The sequence below is a fragment of the Chelon labrosus genome (assembly GCF_963514085.1).
Source record: "Chelon labrosus genome assembly, chromosome: 13".
Classification (NCBI taxonomy): Eukaryota; Metazoa; Chordata; class Actinopteri; order Mugiliformes; family Mugilidae; genus Chelon; species Chelon labrosus.
Genome location: NC_140346.1, coordinates 9,683,456 through 9,703,406, shown reverse-complemented (window position 1 = coordinate 9,703,406; position 19,951 = coordinate 9,683,456). Strand labels below are relative to the sequence as shown.

The 19,951-nt window shown below is 41.1% G+C and overlaps 1 protein-coding gene across 1 annotated transcript in view; it reads left to right on the top strand.

The window, feature by feature from the left end:
- The window catches only part of LOC311498643 (SPRY domain-containing SOCS box protein 4-like), a 44,139-nt gene extending 25,201 nt beyond the window's left edge, over positions 1-18,938 (top strand). The window contains exons 3-4 of the mRNA XM_084559318.1: positions 4,352-5,238; positions 17,590-18,938. Of these exons, the coding sequence (XP_084415444.1) occupies positions 4,530-5,238; positions 17,590-17,717 (837 nt within the window). The 5' untranslated portion in view covers positions 4,352-4,529 and the 3' untranslated portion in view covers positions 17,718-18,938. The remainder of the gene's footprint in view (positions 1-4,351; positions 5,239-17,589) is intronic.
- Positions 18,939-19,951: the final 1,013 nt, after the last annotated feature.

The following is a 19,951-nucleotide window of genomic DNA, read 5'->3' as shown; positions in this document are numbered from 1 at the left end:
GTCTAAGTAACATCCACATGAATGCCAGGTCCAAAGGTTTCCCAGCAGAACATTGTATTGTCACAAGATGGCCAATGTTATTTACTTCTCCTGTCAATGATCACAATGTTATGCCTGACTGGTGTATGTTTAATGGTCAGACTTGCAGCAGCAGAGTTTTAATCATGTGTTGCCATCAACAATGTGTCTCTTTATTACGTCCAATGATTCATCTCCATATTAGATACCAGGATGACGGGTATCAGTTTGTCATTTACTTAGCGAGATGTTGTGTACATACGTACCTGCTGAGACCCGTGTCATCATCGCCTACAGTTGATGTTCCGATGCTGGTACAGGTGCAGATAACAGTGTTTGTGTGTTTGATTTGATTCTACTTCAAAGTCCCTGCATTACTAGTGTGCGTTTATAAGCCTTAAGCTGCATGTGTATGTGCCTTTGGGTGTTGCTTGTGTTAAGACTGGCTGTGCGTGTTTGATATGCTAACAGTGGTTGTCACGCTACCAGCGGCCTTCTCCGTGTCACTGCCTCGCTTGCGCGAGTTAGCAAGATTATGCTGTGGATTCTCGTCCAGCCACATCTTAAAGAGTGCCAGCTCATCCTTGCTTTCAATTTCTCCTACACCCAGAGCAGAGGAATAACACACGGCTGAAATTTAGATCTGCTTTTTAAAGAAGTGGAGGAGACAGAACCTGAAGTCAAACATGAGGGAGATGAAGCAGAGATGGTTTTTGGTTTTAAGCAGCAGTATTTGCTATTCGATAATCCCTTCTTCCAAAATCAGCACTTTCAATCTGAAGAGGTGTCGGGTTAGAAGTCGTATACTATTCCTTCATTCTTGCATTTCTTTCCCTATCTTAATTCCCACCATCACTCGCATGCCATATCAGTGTTTCTCTCCTCTGTCACTCGTTTTCTCATCTCTCCTCTCCTCCATGTTCCTCCTTCACTCGCCCTTGCCTTCCATCTCGTCACTTACACTCTTCACCAACTTTGACCTTCACTGCCAGCTTTTCTTCCATCCTTTCACTTGCCTTTAATATAAAACCAGCTTCTTCTACTTCCTCTTATTGCTGTATACTATTGGTTGTACATCAAAAGTCAAAGACTGTTTCCCATTTACTGTATAGTAGGAGCTGGTGCTGACCTCATAGGTGACATGTAATTTATATTTTTTTCTCACATTTCACGGCTCTGTTAGTGCCTCTGTTAATTGTAAGTATGAAGCAGCTCTGTGTGCTCTTAAGCCTAATGACCCAGAATACTTTGTGCTTATTTATAATGAATGATTCCTGGTCACTTTATTGTGGCTGCTGGTCTAAGGATATGGCCATTTGTTTCGTTTAGACCTGCGACACACGATTTAATGATCCGGTAATTGTCAAAAGATAATTATTTGGATAACGGAATAGTTGTTTTTTGTGTGTGTTATTCTCCAAGCACTAATGGTCTGTTTTGGCTTTAGGAAGTTGTAACAAATATTTTCATTATTTTTCCAACTTTACTCAGACCAGATGATGAGTCATTAGTTTAATTTCAGCTCCCTCATTCAAAGCTGCTATACATATGTTGTTTTGTTTTCTCTTTGTGGCTAACATTAACAGTGCTGTGTAAACATATTAAACCATTGCTGTTTAGACTTGAAGACCCGAGGACTCTGAATCCTTCACTGTCAGGATTTGTTGGCGTCACGGTAGCAGATCACAGACTTGGAATGATCTGGCTCACCCATTGTTTATTCATCTTGCAGTTATTAACCAGCATGGTGGGGTAAAAACCGTTCCAGTTTTTCTGACTACCGTCTTTTTGTTTTTCTATTTTCTGCAGCTGTTACTGATAATGTGCTCAACTATTCACAGGTGCGTGTGTGAGTGAGTGAGTGAGGGACTGCTCTGCACAGGGCACAGGCAGGATTGCTGACTAAACACTGGGATGAAGTTGTTTTCAAGTTTGATATTCACCACCCGGGAGTGCCTTTTTTTTTTTTTTTTAAGCTAGCTGCTCAATGACATCAAATATTCCCAAAGGGTTTTCAGAGAAAGGATGGGGGACCGCTTCTCTGTTTGAATCCTGAATTGTGACATAATTTGACACATTTTCATTTTAATCAATTTGAGAGTGTTTTATTGGCTATAGGCAGACTAGCTGAAAATACTTTTTTCCTTTAATTGCTTTGTCAAAGTGAGAAACATCTGACTTCCCATCTGTCCTATCGCCTAAAATACAGACTTAAACAATCAGATGTAAAGTTTTTTGAGAACACATCACCAGATTGATAGCGTCGGTATTCCTTTTTATTACACTAACTGTAGTGAGCTATATTATCCATTTATTGTCAGGGCAGTATGGCCAAATACTGTATTTTATTTACTTGGAGACATGAATCCTATTGCGAAAAGGTCCAGATTGTCATTAGTCATTGCTACTAGAGAACCAGGCAGTGGCAGTACAGGACTTAATGGAATGAATTGGAGTTTAGTACCGGCTTATTTATTACACTGCGTTTCAAAAATAAAAACTCTATTTTATTTTATGTGGTGTTTGTCCTACCAGTGTCTCTGTAGGGTTTCTAACACAGTCCAAAGATGTGCATATTTATATAATTAGTCATTTTTAATTGGCTAAAAATCAGTCGCAAGTCTATCAAAAGATTGTCCATGGTGTAGCCCACCCCCTCGTCTAATATCAGAAGGATACTGTTGACAGAAATACAAGGCGTTGCACTCCATGCTTCACTATAAGCCAAGCATTTTACCTGTTATGATAGTTCATAGTTTTGCGAGAAAATTGGATCTCTGGTAACGACTTAATCAAATGGAGCATCATGAGCGAGTGTGGGCACTGGCACTTATTGCTGTTCTATGGTTCATTTACCAGTGTTCTGTATAAGAACAACATATTCAGTTAAAGCATCTGGGTTACATGTTGAAAACAATGTTATGTATATGATAAGGTGCACTGCTGCTAGCGCACATTTCCGAAGGAGTCGCAGTGCCCTGCCAGACACCTTTGCTGGGTGCGCAGCAGTGTGCACGGCCGGGAACCCGCTCTTTCAAAGAATCTTATCTTGTATAATAACGTAGGTGTATCAGTCTATGAGTAAGATGTGTTCACACTGCAATGGGACCGCTCCAGGGAGTGATGGCAAAAGACCATCCTTTCCAACTGGTGTCAGCTTGGTTCATTTGTTGAGTGCAATTGCTGTGTTCACACCAGCCCAAATCAGCAACCCATCAGAAGTACTATCACTGAATTACTTTAATGCTAGAGAAACCTTATGATTCTCAGGCAAGTTCTGAGATGTGAATGCAAGACTCTTCTTTACTCAACAAACTTCTAGCTAAGAAAGAATAAAATGACACGATAAAAAATAAATAAATCGGATCAATGTTTGGTAAGAGCAACCTTTGCCATTAAAATTGCTCCCGTCCTCCTCTGTATTCTTGTGTACCGTTGTCATTCATAGGAATTGCTCTACGCACTTGGCATCTGCGCCTGTCCCTCCTGGTGGGCCAGTACTAGTGTTCTCTACTTTCTCTGGAAGAATCATGCAGAGTCCTTTCCTAAGAAACTATAGGGGAGCGTGAAAAACATAAAAGTGATTGCACAGGAAAGGGCAATGGAGGACAAGGAGTAAGTAGTTCAGGAGATTTGGAACAGCTTGGTCATAAAGGGAGACTCTGCACCGGTGTAGCTTAGGGTTTTCAGTCTACTTGCTGTGAAAGCTCAGCATGTTGCATTTTCTTATAGAGTTATAAAACATCAGTTGCATCACAATTGTTTGCTCAGTGAAGGAGTGACTGAAAGGAGTACCTACTGAATGACTTAACAAGTTAGCTGCAAGTTTCTGCAAATCCTCCCTGATTCTTTGTTGGTGTTTAATTATTGGAAAGTCGCTCGTAGAATTTCTGTTACCAAAAAGACTGTAAGCCTAAGTAAATATGTTTTAGTGTTAAGCGTGTTCTTGTACCATTTTAAACACAGAGGATAGAAATCATTTTAAACTTTAACAAATTGCTTTAAAATCTACCTACATTCTTATGTCACATTCACTCGCACAGATGCATTTTTATCTTCTTTTGCAAATCAGACTTTCAATATTGTCAGTTTTGTCAAATTAGGACTGGATGAATGTATGGACAAGCTGTCTGTGTCAATTTTAAACTATCGGAGGGTTTACTCTTACACTGGAATATGACATAACATTGATACATATTCCAGGCTAATGAGGAGAAACGGAAAACAGTTGCTGTGTCCTCGTCTGCACATTAACTGTTGATGAGTAACTGACATGAAGCCATTTTTGGACTGTATAACAGATACATAATGTCTTCTATTGTGTATGTTTCAGGAGTGTGTTTCCCCCTGGCTGAATACACCGTGCGTCCACTGGCCTCTTTCCACCCAGAACCCAGCGTGTTGCCGTTGTGCTCATGAGGTAACGTTAGGACCTACTGGCCCCTCATTACCACCCTTGGTCCATCCATTTCCCTACCCTGTGTCCCTTCGTCATTTGGACCTACCCAGCCATGGGCCAGAAGATCTCGGGCAGCATCAAGTCAGTGGATGTACGGGGAGAGCCCTCATACCGGCCAGTGCGCCGTGAACTGCGGGGCCCAGATTTCTGTCGACCCCCTAGGCTGGACTTACTGCTAGACATGCCACCAGCCAGCACAGATACTCAACTTCGCCATGCCTGGAACCCAGATGATCGATCACTCAATGTCTTTGTTAAGGAGGACGACAAACTGACATTTCACCGACACCCCGTAGCACAGAGCACAGACTGTATTCGAGCCAAGGTGGGCTACACCAGGGGACTACATGTATGGAGGATTCACTGGCCAGCCAGACAGAGAGGCACCCATGCTGTTGTGGGTGTAGGCACTGCTGAAGCACCTTTACACTCGGTGGGCTACACAGCCCTGGTGGGCTCAGACTCTGAGTCCTGGGGCTGGGACCTGGGCCGGAACAGACTCTACCATGATGGAAAGAACCGGCCCGTTTCCACATCAGCTCCCACATACCCTTGTTTCCTGGAGCCAGACGAGTCATTTGTGCTTCCAGATTGTCTGACAGTAATACTTGATATGGATGAAGGGACGCTGAGCTTCATGGTGGACGGACAGTATCTGGGAGTGGCTTTTAGAGGACTAAAGGGCAAGAGACTGTATCCCATCGTCAGTGCTGTGTGGGGACACTGTGAAGTGTCCATTCGATACGTCAACGGACTAGATCGTAAGTGCAACCCTGACACACACTCAGTTGTGAGACAAAATAATATTTAACAGTAAAAGGATGGTTAATTGTTTTCTGTTTGTTATATCTATCTACTGACTAGCACAATAGATTGTCATTATCATGTGTTACTTCATCCTGTTAAATAATATCGAAAGGGGAACATTCTGCTGTACCCCTTTGTTTGTGTCTAGTTTACCTGCTGGTGCAGGATATGTCTTCCAAAGCAAGATGTCTTAATGCTTTGAATTGAATCAAGCTTTTCAGACTCACAAACAGGTTTCAGTTTCTCTGTTTACCTAATCATCTTTCAATATAAAGACTTGTGGCTTTTTATTTTTATTTTGCTGTTTGCCTTTGCCTCACTTTTCAAATGTGGAGAGGTTGATGTGGTAGGTCATTTGTATGTTATGTTTATGCCTTAAATTGAGCATAGCCTTAGCTTAGACCTGCTCATTAAAGCTCCAAATCCCAGTGGGTTTGATTTGAGGTATAACAGCTTGGCGTTCAGTGACAAAACCAGAATGGAGTGGAGGAAGAGAGATATGAAATTGCAGTCCAAGAAAGACATGTGCATTCAGTCATCATTTATAAGCTATGACCAGTCATATTTGTGAATAGTTGTATACAGACTGCTATTGTTTTGAAGATAGACAGAGGAGTCTGTGTCAGGCAACTGAGTCATCCTGGCAGACTCCACTAAAGTCTTAAGCCTCTGGAGAAGTCACAGTCATGCAATCCTTCGTGTGACTGAAACACTGTCATTATTGTGTAGTGCGTGTATTAAATGTCTAGAAAGTTCATATTTTCAGCAAGTACATTTTCAAGTAGGTATTTGGAAATGATTCACACTATAATTGGCCGGGTGTTGGCTTGCCATGAATGTCAGGTTGAAAAGTTTGTGGAAGGGCCGTGAGGGCTTTGCTTATCATGTTTTCTTAAGAAAACATGCAGTGCACATTTCTGTCTGCACTGATCTATAAAAAGCCCACAATGAGAGGTACTGCAGCTTTGTTTACCAATAGGAAGCAGCTTAAACACACTCTCAGTACAAACGAATACTATTTCTGCTCTGCTTCTGTCACTTTGTGTAGTATTCTGTTTAATACTTCTGACAGTCGTCCTTAAACTTTCACACGCAAATACGAATATCCAACTCAGATGTAAGAGTCCCAAAGTCACCATAAAGATCTGTGTGAGTTAGCAAGGCTTTCTCCATGTTTCCCTGCTCTCTGCCACTCTGTTTTGTTAAATGTCATCCTTCCAACTAGTGGAGCTGTCTCCGATTGAGTAATGGCCCTCAGTCTTCCCTCCAGCTCTAGCCTGCACATTGCACAAAGACTTAAGCAGTCTGGGGCGTTTCCGAGAGTGTGGCATGGACACCATGTCCATGGCTGCAAGCCGTGTATGTGTGCTGGCAGACAGTTGAGGACTTTGGACAATGTCCCAGTGTGCCTCTGAGCTCAGAGTCTGGCCATAGTGAGAAAGTTAAGGTTAGCGTTGTGTGTATGTGTGTACATGATGTACAGTGCTTATAGTTCTGCGTCAGTACAAAATCTGTTATATATTTGAATGCTCATACTCATTGTCTGTGGTGTGACTTTTAAGATCTAGCTATCATGCAGAAATGTTGAATTACTAGTATTTATGAAGCATCTCTAATGAATAAGCATGGAATTTCTTTTTAATTATTTTAAAAGCCTATTCTCCTTCCTGTAGAGATAAATTTGTGCTGATTGATTTGTGCGTTTGGATTCAGGGATAATTAATATAAAATTCTAGGCTAATGCTTTATGCATCCTGCGCAGAGCATTGGGTCAAGGATAGTTCAAGGAAATGTTGCCATGTTTCTGACATGCTTCACATTTTGTGAGAGTTGGCCCAAAATCATCAGGATGACATGTTTCATTTGGCTCTTTATTCCACAGAACCTTTCATTGTGCTGTATGTGGCGACATATTTGTCTGATGATGTGGCACCCAGCCTTTGGTGTCATCCCTTTGCTTGTGTAGTCCCAGAGTTGCATCACATTGAATCCAAAATGTCAGCATGACAAATCAGATCGGGAATGTAAAATCAGAATTTTGATGATACGTGAAACGGGAAAACGGTTTGCTAATGAAAAGGGTTTATAGCAACAAGTTATGGCCTAAACTCATGTCACTTTTGTTTTGTCTTATCTTCAATATTTATAATGAAGCAAAATGTTAATAGTCTACAGATACAAGAATCAACATTATTGTCTTATTTTCGTTACTCATATTTGTGTGCCTAGTAGAATGTATGTCATCATTTGAGCTTAGAAGCCATTGCTCTTCGTATTAGTTTGTTGGCACATGAGAGATCAGTGTGTATGATATCAGGCATAAGGCTCATATCAATGTGATGTCAAGAAGAACAGAGGCATCCATATGTATGCTCGGAGAATACCGCTCTCCCTTATTCCCACATCTCAAAGGGGATTCACTTTTTGTTCACTTGCTGGATTCTTGGTCTTTTATTTGCCTTGTAGTCAATTCACGCTTATTTTTTTCCTCCACTCCTCCTTGGACTCTGCATCTCTTACTTCCTGGGAAGTAAGAAGAGATAAGTATCTTTATACTTTTCTGCTGTTTTGTCCCTTAAAACTCCACATTAAGGCATTTTTCTCATCCTTACTGCGTTCCGCTCTGGACTGGAGTCCTTTGGTCCCTAGTCCCAGAGACGGTTGAAAGCCAGCATGAATTTTTATCAGTTTTTATACATATATCTTGTTATCATCTCTATCATGCTGTCGTCTTCTTTCTATTCTTGGAATGACATTTTCACCGCTCTGAATCAGACCTCAAACACCACAGTGGCCGCAGCACGCATAGTGGAAACAAGTTGGGCCACGCTCATTGACACCTGAACAAAGACACACCAGAGAAGAGGAAGTGATTCACACACGCATTACTAACCTGCGTGGCCCTCCCATCTTGCAAAGGATCTCTGATTGTTTTTTTAACTCCTCCCTTCTGCTCCCTTCTCCTTTTTTGTCCTCTTCCTTTTCAACACTAATCCTTTGTTTCAGTGTTTACGCACCCAGTTGTGGTGGCATGTTGTTGTGGAAACGGTTTGGCTGACTTTTCTGTTATGTGGGTGGTTAATTGTTGACCAGGAGGTTTGCTGCACAGGTTTGTTGGCCAAGGGCTTGACCTATGCAAATGGAATTGGCTTCTTGTTGTTATAAAGACCTGAACAACAGGTCGGGTATTCTCATTCGTCATTCTTGGTCCTACAAATGGATTGTCTTTGAGTAGAGAGCCCATAATCAACACTAACGAATAGCTGAATGCTCCCCCGTGTCTGATCTGCATTGAAGCCCTAGCCCTACATAGAAGTATAAACTCAGCTTAACTATAGAGCTCTGGTAGCTGACGTCATCCTACACCGGCAATCACAACACTGTCATATTGGTAGGAAAGCTCGCTTTTTGAACCACTATTCGGTTGACAACTGCAAGCAACTAACTAACTTGTCCTTGTACTAGTTACATCCAAAAATGGTCGAGAGCTGTTGTGCCCCAGAATGCCAGAAAATTCCATATCAGATAATGTCTTGGTAATGTGTCTGTGAAGGTTCTCAGTCATCCAGGTCATGGTATATCCAAAAAAGGTTCAAAAAAGGCAAATACAAGTCCAGTTTGGACCTTTTTTGGATATGTCTTGTAAATGTCTTGATTATTTAGCATGTTTTTAATGCGATGTCCAACAGATTTCATTTCACAATGGCAAGTTAGGCTAATGTTTATAACATGGATTACAAAAGAATGTTGTTCATTCAGCACTAAAACTACTCACAATGAGAAAGAAATTTGGGATTAAACAAATTTACTTGTTATAGTAGTTGCGTTACTGAAATGAACTTCCTCAGAAAAATTCTTCAGTGTATGCTTTCAGTGACTCACCTATATATATATATATATATATATATATATATATATATATATATATATATAATGCCGTTCAGGAAATTAATCTTTGAATATATTGAATGAATCTTGAATATATTGAATGAACCTTTGAATATATCGAATGAATCTTTGAATATATCGAATGAACTTTGAATATATGGAGTGAACCTTGAATATATGGAGTGAACCTTGAATATATGGAGTGAACCTTGAATATATTGAATGAACCTTTGAATATATTGAATGAATCTTGAATATATTGAATGAATATATTGAATGAATCTTTGAATATATTGAATGAATCTTTGAATATATTGAATGAACTTTGAATATATGGAGTGAACCTTGAATATATTGAATGAATCTTGAATATATTGAATGAAGTTTGAATATATGGAGTGAACCTTCGAATATATTGAATGAATCTTGAATATATTGAATGAAGTTTGAATATATGGAGTGAAACTTGGAATATATTTAATGAAAGTTGACTGACGTCAGACTTCACGGCAGTGCCTGCGGCCATCTTGTTTCTTGTGGATGCCGCAGCAAAAAGTGACAGAGTGACAACGAGTCAGGCCGCTCGCAATCTCGTTGCGGCAATATTAAACAATGAGGACATGATAAACACACTGGCGAATGCGTGTACGGGCCAAAATCTTCCCGATACCCCTGCCCAATACCCTGCCCGTTCTTCTAACGAAGAAGTTCGCTCCTTTTGAACCGTGGCAGAGCTATTAACGGAACACTCTGCTGTGTGTATAGGTCTGTATGTAGGTCTGTATGGTTAGCTTGATATAGTTTTCAGGTGATTTAATGAAGGCAAAACACAGTGAATGGCCGTGCGTAACGGCACTGCGCTCTGACGCGGCTCTTCTCCGGGACTGGAGAAGCTGCTGCGGCTACAGGGATTTCGTGAACTGAAAGAGAAGCTCTTCATATATTGTTTAGATGCAAAAAGAATCACCCACATTCATAGACCAGTGCAGGCTGAATATTTAGTTTAGTATTGAACGTATTTGATGATCGGCGACACATTGTCAGCTTTGGGCACGTTACTCACACAGCGGACTGCAAAAAGGAGCGAACTTCTTCGTTAGAAGAACGGGCAGGGTATTGGGCAGGGGTATCGGGAGGATTTTGGCCCGTACACGCATTCGCCAGTGTGTTTATCATGTCCTCATTGTTTAATATTCCCGCAACAAGATTGCGAGCGGCCTGACTCATTGTCACTCTGTCACTTTTTGCTGTAGCATCCACACGCTAAACAAGATGGCCGCAGGCACTGCCGTGAAGTCTGACGTCAGTCAACTTTCATTCAATATATTCAAAGTTTCATTCAATATATTCAAAGGTTCATTCCATATATTCAAACTTTCATTCAATATATTCAATGTTTCACTCCATATATTCAAAGGTTCATTCCATATATTCAAGTTTCATTCCATATATTCAAGTTTCATTCAATATATTCAAGTTTCATTCAATATATTCAAAGTTTCATTCCATATATTCAAGTTTCATTCCATATATTCAAAGGTTCACTCCATATATTCAAGGTTCATTCCATATATTCAAAGATTCATTCAATATATTCAAAGTTTCATTCAATATATTCAAGATTCATTCAATATATTCAAAGGTTCACTCCATATATTCAAAGTTCATTCAATATATTCAAGATTCATTCCATATATTTAAAGGTTCACTCCATATATTCAAAGGTTCATACAATATATTCAGAGGTTCATTCCATATATTCAAGGTTTCATTCAATATATTCAAAGATTAATTTCCTGAACGGCATGCCATTATATATATATATATATATATATATATATATATATATATATATTCCTATAATGAGGTAGGAAAAAAAACAAAAAAAACAACAACAACACACCCGGGCCATGATAAGGGTCCGTGATATATAATCTGTCAATTTTGCCTTGCATTGGTCAATTTCTATCTGTTGTGCGCAGTAAACTCTGATGGCCTGAAATCAGCGATGGCTCCATTAATATTTTGCTCAGTTTCCCTGCCAATGTGGCGGTGTCAACAAAAAAAAGTGACGTGACGCCCGGAGCTCTATAGACATATGATCTAGTTAGCTTTCATACATTTTGGAGCCCTGATGAAAAATAGATACCCTAATTATAGGTTATAGACCTGCTTTATGTCTCTATTGGTTGTTTACCAGTCACAATTGTTCATGTTCGTGAATAACCTTTGAGCATTTTATGCCTAAGAAAATAAATGGTTTAGATCTGAAAGTGTTCACACAATACTGTCTCATGATAATCCAGCTAACTGCAAAAGATTTGTTTCTCAGAAAGCTATAAAAGTAACAAGATTTATTTGAAGTTATCTTTGAAGATCTGAAAAATCCACACTTTGATTTCCAGAAATCAAAAAGGCTCAGTTGTCCTCCTACAGACACTTGCCTGGGGTTTAAAAATGATTAGGCATTTTAGTCACGCAGATACAAACTAGCATATTTTATTTGTATAACCATTTTATTCACAGTAATGCTTGATGAACAAAATGTGATGTTCTAGTTGTTATTTATCAGGTTGGACTCCCTGATGGTCTTGTTCTCTACTCATTTAGATATTCTTCTATTCAATCTGATCCTCTAAACTTTTCTGACCAGATAGGTTAATCTCTGGAACCGTGGTAGTGGGAGTATGCCCTTTCCTGTTTTGTTTATATTTTGAAGACTTTTTGACAGTCTTCTGTCTGTTCTGATCATGATACATTTTGTTTCTTACAACGCACGTACTCAAACTGCTGTGAGCAGGGTTTAACTTGGCAAAAACCAATGTGAACTAAAGAACACTGCAGAGAAGTAGCTGCATATTAAATATTAATTTGACAGAGTCATAAAATGTTTTTGAACCTCATCCAAGGAATCCTCTTATCACATCTGTTTACATGTACTCATGGCTGCTGAGTGTCTGAGCCTATTTGTGTGCTGCATGTGTGCTCTCATCAGTTCATTTCAGTATTTCAGTGGTCCTCTTCATAACCTTGTCTATCTAGCCTCCATTTCCTTACCAGCGTGAGTGAGCACTACCAGGAGCAGAGACCAAATTGACAGCAGTCCATGCTTCTGTCTGGAACTCACTAGCTTGGCAGTGCGAGGTAATAGGAAGTCAGATATCGTCAGTAGAAGGAATTCGTATCGGCTCCTGACTAGTTCAGCGAGCAATTGGTTTCCGCTCTGAGCGGACTATTCAATTTGGACACCTGCGTTTCAATTACGTATAGAGCGACTGTCTCGTTCCACCTCCTGTCCCAATTTTCTTTTCTTTTTTTATCTCCTACATCATTGATCTGATTCTGTCTATTCCTATATCTTCAGCTCCTCCCCTTCCCCCCCTTGTCCAGTCTTTGAGATGTGGCCGCACCTTAAGAGCTATGTGTGCAGACACATACACCTGTCATCTTAAAAATAGGTCAGACTACCCAACCGCTTTATGCTAATCTATTAGGCGAGCATGACTGGGAGACTGGCAAGGCAGAGGAAAGGGGTGGAGTTAAAAGAACATTAAAAATGGAACACGTGCTAAAAAGATGGGCCCATCTTACCTCTTATTTGTAAGTAGGACATAACTGGGACACGTTGTCTCTCAGTGAGCTGATGTCTGTGCAATGCACATATAATTGTGCAAATTCACTGGGCTGCCGGCTCAAAGGTGGAAGAAACTGGAGGGAGCTGTCGGCAGTTACCTACAAGTGGTCTCACCTGCGTGATGACAGACTAACTGACGCGCCGCCATCCCATAACTTACCTCCCCTTCCTCCACTTTGTTCTCGATTAAGTGTTATGTAGGTGTGCGCGCCTGCCAGCCTGTGGGTCTCTGTAGCCTAACGGTATATCAGGCATTCAGTCGTCCTTGGCTGCTTTTTCCCACACTCCATCTCGTCTTTAGTGTACCATAAATCTGTCAGAAACTAGTCTCTGGCCATTACGAAAAAGTGCTTGAAAGGAAAGGGAGAGAGAGCATACAGAACATTACATGACTTAGGTGTAGAGTGGAGCTCTTCGTCTTTGCTCCTTCTTCCAATAACTGAAATGCTTCCAAGTAATCAGAATGGATTAATTATTAAACCCGTCTGTCCCGTGAAGGATGACATGCTGGCTGCTCTGAGAAGACACGCAGAGTTTGGTACCAGTGTTCATCGTAATGTAAATATTATGGAAATCTACATGTCAGCTTAGTGTAGCTTAGCTTCTTGAGAAAGGAAAAATAAAGGAATAAAAGAGAACTGACAAATAGGACATTTTGCAGAGGCAAATTTCTTCCTCTTCATTTCTAAAGATAAAGAAAATATATGCGATTGTCTTGTTGAATTATCAGTAATATTTGCAAACGCACACAGCTGATGTGTTGAATTGTATTTGGCATCCAGGATGTTATTAAGCATTTAGTGGAACTGCCATACGTCTCCATTAAACCACATAATGTGCACATCTGTACAGAATTAGAATGAAATTGCTTTTAACCACAACTCGGACTACAATAACAGTGCGGTTAGTTAAGTATACCAGTTGATGGACAGTGTGTACCTCCTGTTGGTGCTCATCACCAGTGTCTGACAGGTCCATTTGTCGCCCAGGGCAACCCTTACCATGGAGACCAGCATGCGCCAGCAGCGATTGGCTGGATTTCAGCAAGTTTGTAGATTCCTCACGTCACTACCTCCCTCAGGGGAGCAAGGCCAGAAAGTAATGCTACTGCCTGTGGTAGCAATACTGCAAGATTTTCACTTTTAATGAAAGCGCTGCCATAGTTGACGTCTTGTTGCCGATAGATGTATGAATAAACATAAAGTTAAAACGCACACCTCTATAAATGGACATAAAAGAAAAGAGGCTACTTTCCACAGAGTTCAACACATGAATCAAATCTGTTGTATCAGACTAAGCCTAGTCCAATTCAAGCAGTGTTATTTTGACTGTAATTTGGTGGAATGTGCAGCTGTCTGATGTTTTGGTGCTCTCCTGTGATAAGACTACTTATCTTGTTGAACATTCACTGAAGCAAAATCTCTTTTTGCCATCAGAGCTGTCTGTACAATTTTATACTAAACACTAGTTAAATTAGCAACATTAAAGGCAGCACCAACAAAATCTAGACATAATATGGTGCGTTTAACACATAAGCATCTGTGGCTGTACACTCCCAGTACAGTGACATCACATAATAGTAATGTGAGGAGCTGGTTACTATGGAGACTGCCCATATGCTGAGGCTTTGCCAATGACTATAGACTGATTTGGTAGGTGCTGTTAGGCCCAACAGAGAGTGCAACCATCTCAGAGGGTACAGCTGAGGCTACACGTGCATCAAGAGAATAATCTCAAGGAGCAGAGTTTATCTGATTACAAGTTGCCGGTTAAATGGAGACATGATTGTACACCTGTTTATACAAGTCTTAGTTTTTAATCTGCTAAGCTAGTGTGCTAAAGCATGGACTTGTCTTTGCACATAGAGGCTAATAAGATGTTGAAGGGATGTGATGCGATTGTCTTGCCAAGTATTTTCTCTAGCTGCCACGAAGGATTATCAGCTGTACAGTCTCATTGCACACATCACTGCTCACTGTTTATATTTAGTCAAGAGTTCATTCAGCTTGTCTTTCCAATTCGAGCTTGTTGATGTGGCTACGGATGAATCCTCACTCTGCCACAGGTCCCCAAGGCGTCTTTACAAAGACTTTTCATTAAGCACATGGCAGTCAAATAAAGCCAGATAGATTGTCCATTTCTTTACACCCCGTCAGCTGCTGTTCACGGCTCGATTTCATCATTTCCCCTCGCTGCTGTTTTCAAAGGTCAGTGAACAAAACACAGAGAAATTCAGTGAGATGTTCCAGAAAAAGTTGACTTGAAAATAACAAAGTGAGACATGGAAGCAGATTTATTATCACAGAGTTCATTGTTTCTTATTCTAACAAAGACGTTAAGTGACTTCTGCAGCCATCTGCTTTTAATTAGAATCTTGACGTACCCAGTCTGTGTTTATCTGTTTCCTTTTAGCCCTGCTTACCATTCAGTGGTCAAGCTGCTACAAGGGCAGCCCTTCATGTCCAGAGGAATGCCTGAGGACTCTTGACGGACTCGGCCTGCTCTGGTTCCATGAACACTGTTCAGAGTAAACGTCGCGTATTCACCTCATATTTGTTTGGTAGGGGGTTTCAGTTTGTGGCTATGCGGCAGACTTTTAATAGACTGAAAAAATATGCCTGTAGCTGTCATAGAGGAGGTTTGTATGGATTGGTGTGTGAGGTTTGTGTGCATTTTAAGCTTCATCTGCAGTGGTGTGTATTTTATTGTAGTGATTGAGGTTTGCAAAGAAGACCCAGTAGCACGTGGGGGCCACACACCCGTGTAGAACAGGAGCAGAGTGTCGACTGAACACAGGTGCAGAATCGCACTCTAAGAGCCTTGACGCTATAATTTACTGATCCAACCGCTTCAGGGCCTCTATCCAGTCAACAACTTTGTTGTAAAAGCGTTTGCTCCAAGTTTGTGTGATTGCTGTAACGGTGAAGCGTAGACCCTGCAGGTCAGGCTAGGTCACGTAAACAAGGTAAACTTTTCTTTGCAGTCTTTACCCTGTCAGCTTTTATGTTTGTGTCAAGTATAAAAGCCTGTCCTTATGTCCTTCACACAGTGTGTAAGTGGACTAGGCGGCAGGAATTCTGCTCCACCAGATGGTGCTTCCAGGTGGAGCAGCTTGACATCCATAAAGGGGCAGCAGTTAAGAGTCTGTCTGTCTGACATACACAGACATCACTTGCCTCCAAAATTGCTGGGAGGAAAGTTGGCATACTGTGCTGGCACGCAATGACAAAAGGGATGACGTGTATGTATACTGTAAAAATGTTTTTGTGATTAGTTTCTCTTTCCACTTGTGTGTGTGTGTGTGTGTGTGTGTGTGTGTGTGTGTGTGTGTGTGTGTGTGTGTAGATAGCAGTGTTGTTAATGTTGTAAAGGACTGAAATCGCGCGGAAACCAGAGGTTGCCTTAGACTTTCATCATCTGTCATCTGTTGTTCCCGTTTCTTTTGAATTTATATTTAAATAATAAGAAGGCATGTATTCAGTAGTATTTATTTTCAAAAACAAATCTGTAACTATTCATATATACAACAAGCCTACAGGTTGAATCTGGTGCCTATTTCTGTAGGGTGCACCCTAGCGCAAATGGACTTGTTTTCCACTGATATTGCCTGTTCTTCTGTTCTAAGCAACATTATCTCCTACTCCAAATGAATCCAGTACTACTCCTCCTTGCTGCTCCGTTCTGGGCCTGTAACAACGATATCAGTATTACTTGCCCTTCTATTTTTTGTGTTATCAACACCATCATGATTATTGAGCTTTTTGAAGTAACTCTGGACCTTATCAGCTTACTGCTACGATGTGTCAGTATACAGTGAGCAGAGCAATTGATAAAGCTAGCTGGATAACAAGGTCATAGATGAAGATGAGACTAGTCCATATCTAATATGCGCACTTGCAACCAGCTGGTCAGGAGGTGGGTCTGCTGGTGGTCTACATGTGATCTGAGTTTTTTTGCTCTGTGTTATACACTGTACGTCTGAAGGGAGTCATCTGAAGACACAGGCACAGTGTGAATTAATTAACTTCACTGCAGGTCATCCTTAGTGTAGTCTGTCATTGTTTATAAAATTTAATGAAAGTTTTGTCAAAAGTGTATGAAGTCCTGCCATTTACATCAACCTCATGGCTCTAAGCAGCCTTTTAGGTTAAAGTCACAACAGCAGTCATTCTGGGTCAGATGTCACATTTGTCACATCATTAAACACATATTGTTATTTGGTTGGATAAAGACTGCACCTGTCCTCTGAGATAACTGTAATTAATTACATATTTATCGTTTTATAGACACAGACTTTCAATAATGTATTTAAATGTTGATTATCTTTATGTAGAGACACACTTTAACTTCCTGGCATTCAATGCCACTGTCGGATATTATAAATCAGGCAGCAGTTTGTTCTATAATAACATTAAATGATTAAACTGATGAGAAACTATTTTGGTATGTCGAGTCCCTCTGGCTCCCAGTGGTCATTAAGGCTTCAACTGCAAGCAATGTTTTGAAGTCTATCAGTGTTGCAGCCTGAGAGGAAGCTATTATAACATTTTAACTCACCCGTCGCTCATAGCAGGTAACACATACGACACAGACCCGAAGCTGTTAGGCCACTTTTAAGTTAACTTTTCTTTATCTGAATGACAAGGGCCATCGGTTTAACAAGCAGATGAAGCCAGGAATGAAATGTATTCCACTCTGAAAAATGCCGGAATGTGATGCAGCGTGCCAGCTCGCAGTGTTTGGACCCTAACCATCTCTCCTCTCTCTCCCTTATCTGTCACAGCGGAGCCCCTCCCGCTCATGGACCTGTGCAGAAGAGTAGCTCGACTGGCTCTGGGTAGAGAGCGCATCCATCACATCGACACACTCCCTCTGCCGCAGACTCTCAAGAACTACCTCCAGTACCAGTGACGGCGCACACACACAGACAGACGGAAAGAAAGAAAGAAAGTGAGGTCCATTTGTTCTAATGCTAACTTCATCCTAACTCTCAGACATCTGCTGAGGATGTGGACAATGACATTGACTATGAACAGGTGGTTAAAACAGCGCTGCAAGGGGTTTTGTTTACACCAGTTGGGGTTTTTCCATTTTTGGATGTTTTTATCTCCTGGTTTTAAGCTTTTTTTTCTCTCTTTCATCCTTATTGCTGACGTCTGTCTCTCTCCCAGACAGATTACTAGAAGAGCTGATGAATGAAATGAAGGGAGCAAGAGATTAAAAGAGAATGTTTCCTGTTCATTGCAGATATAGAGTCGAACCTGTGACCTCAGTTAGTAAGGCCTTAAATACTGTGGTTTTTGGGCAACAGTTCACCTAGACACCTGTTCTGCACAGACTCTGTTGAAGCCTCATGTTGGTATTTATAACTAAATTCCCAACAACGCAGCAGGCTCTGTGGAGACGCAACAATCCCTGCAAGCCGCAAGGGAGGGAGAGTTAGTAAGCAGGAGAGAGAGGGAGAAAGTCCACACACAGTGCTATTTTTGTTGGTGTGTGTACACCAAAGAACACGTAGAACACATATATACTGTGTATGCCTGTGTCACGAGTGTACAGAAACAAAGCCTGCACTGTCTGGAGCAAGAAGACGACTTACTGAGAAGCAGGCAGTCACCGTCTACAGGCTGGAAAACACTACAGCTCCAGTTTTAAATCCCCCTCCTCTCTCCTGTGAGCCGCATCTCTCGCTGCAGTTTGATTTAAGCCTTTATCAGGCCTGGTGAACTGGAAGGACCGCGGCCGCTGTTCGTCGACTCTGTAGCTCCTGTTGCGCTGATAGAGATTGATTCGAAGGTGAAGCTGTGTCTTCGACTGCTAATGTGCCTCCTCTGCTACAGCACACATACAGGAAAACAAAAGCACACAACACTTCTGCCTAATCAGAAGACACTTCTTACGTTTTAAATGCTGCTTTTCTATCTTTTTCTTCCACCGTCTTAGCGGCGGTTTTTATCCCTGATTTGCTTTTGAAAATTATGAGATGTTCTTTTTTTTTTTTTTTAATTTTGAGATTTGTCTGCGGGACGAGGTGTCTCGTATGTATAGGTGGAAGAATGTGCTGCCATGAAAATCTTTTAAATGTGAATAAGAATAAACTCGGCTAAACTAACACCGTCTCACTGTGTCTGCTCTTTGAGTATCAAGGGTACTTAAAAGTCAAAGGTCTTACTCACGTTTTTAGATTTACTCTCACTTCTCTGATTTGATCTGTGTGCGCTACTTATTTTAGTAACTCCTCTTCACGCTTTGTGTCGAATATTAGATTTTACACGTGACCTTTGATACATTCAACTCCAAACTGACAAAACTGATCGGTTATTTCTCCTCAACATTCAGCGTTCATTAAAGCATTAAGAGGGGATGGGTCACATGTTGGCTGTAGGACAATCCGATTGCATGCAGAGGGTTTTTTTTCTTTTCCTCTATTGGCTGAAACCTGCTGTGTTTAAATGGCTATTTTTGCTATTTATTTAATATTTACATTTCCTTCTCTTGTGTGCACTGTCCTTAAATTATATGCTGCTGTAACACTGCAAATTTCCCCACTGTGGGATAGATTAAAGGATTATCTCGTCTTCCTAGTGCCGATGATGCTGCAAAAACTAGCGTGCAGCCTGCATGTTGTGTCGCGACCGCTGAGCTTACTTTGCGTCTGTGTGAAGCCAAAGGTGATATTTTGAATGTTGGTGCCTTACCAGCATTTACAAAACCGATAGAACAAATTACACCAAGTCTTGCTTTGGATATAAGTGCAGTTACAACAAAGGTCTATTGTGAAAGAAAAATCCACTGCTGCTGCTGCTGTTACTGCTGCTGCCAAACTCTTAGATGCTGGTATTATTGTAGATTCAAGATGAGCTGGCTCTGGACTGGATTCCCCATCCCAGGGCCGGCTTTGAACACCAGAACAAAGCCGGTTGTGTGATCAGAGTTCAGCTCTGCGTGGACTTTTCCTGGCACTGCCAGCGGAGAGCCCATTAATGTTGTACAGCGGAGAGCAGCCTGTGTTGATAATATCATAATCTCACTCGAGAGGCATCTCTCCCTGAGCTTTTAGCTGCGTCTTAGGAGGAGATGACCAGCGGTAATGCAAAGCAACTGACGGATGTGGGCATTTGATGTTTTAATAATGAGGAGAGAAT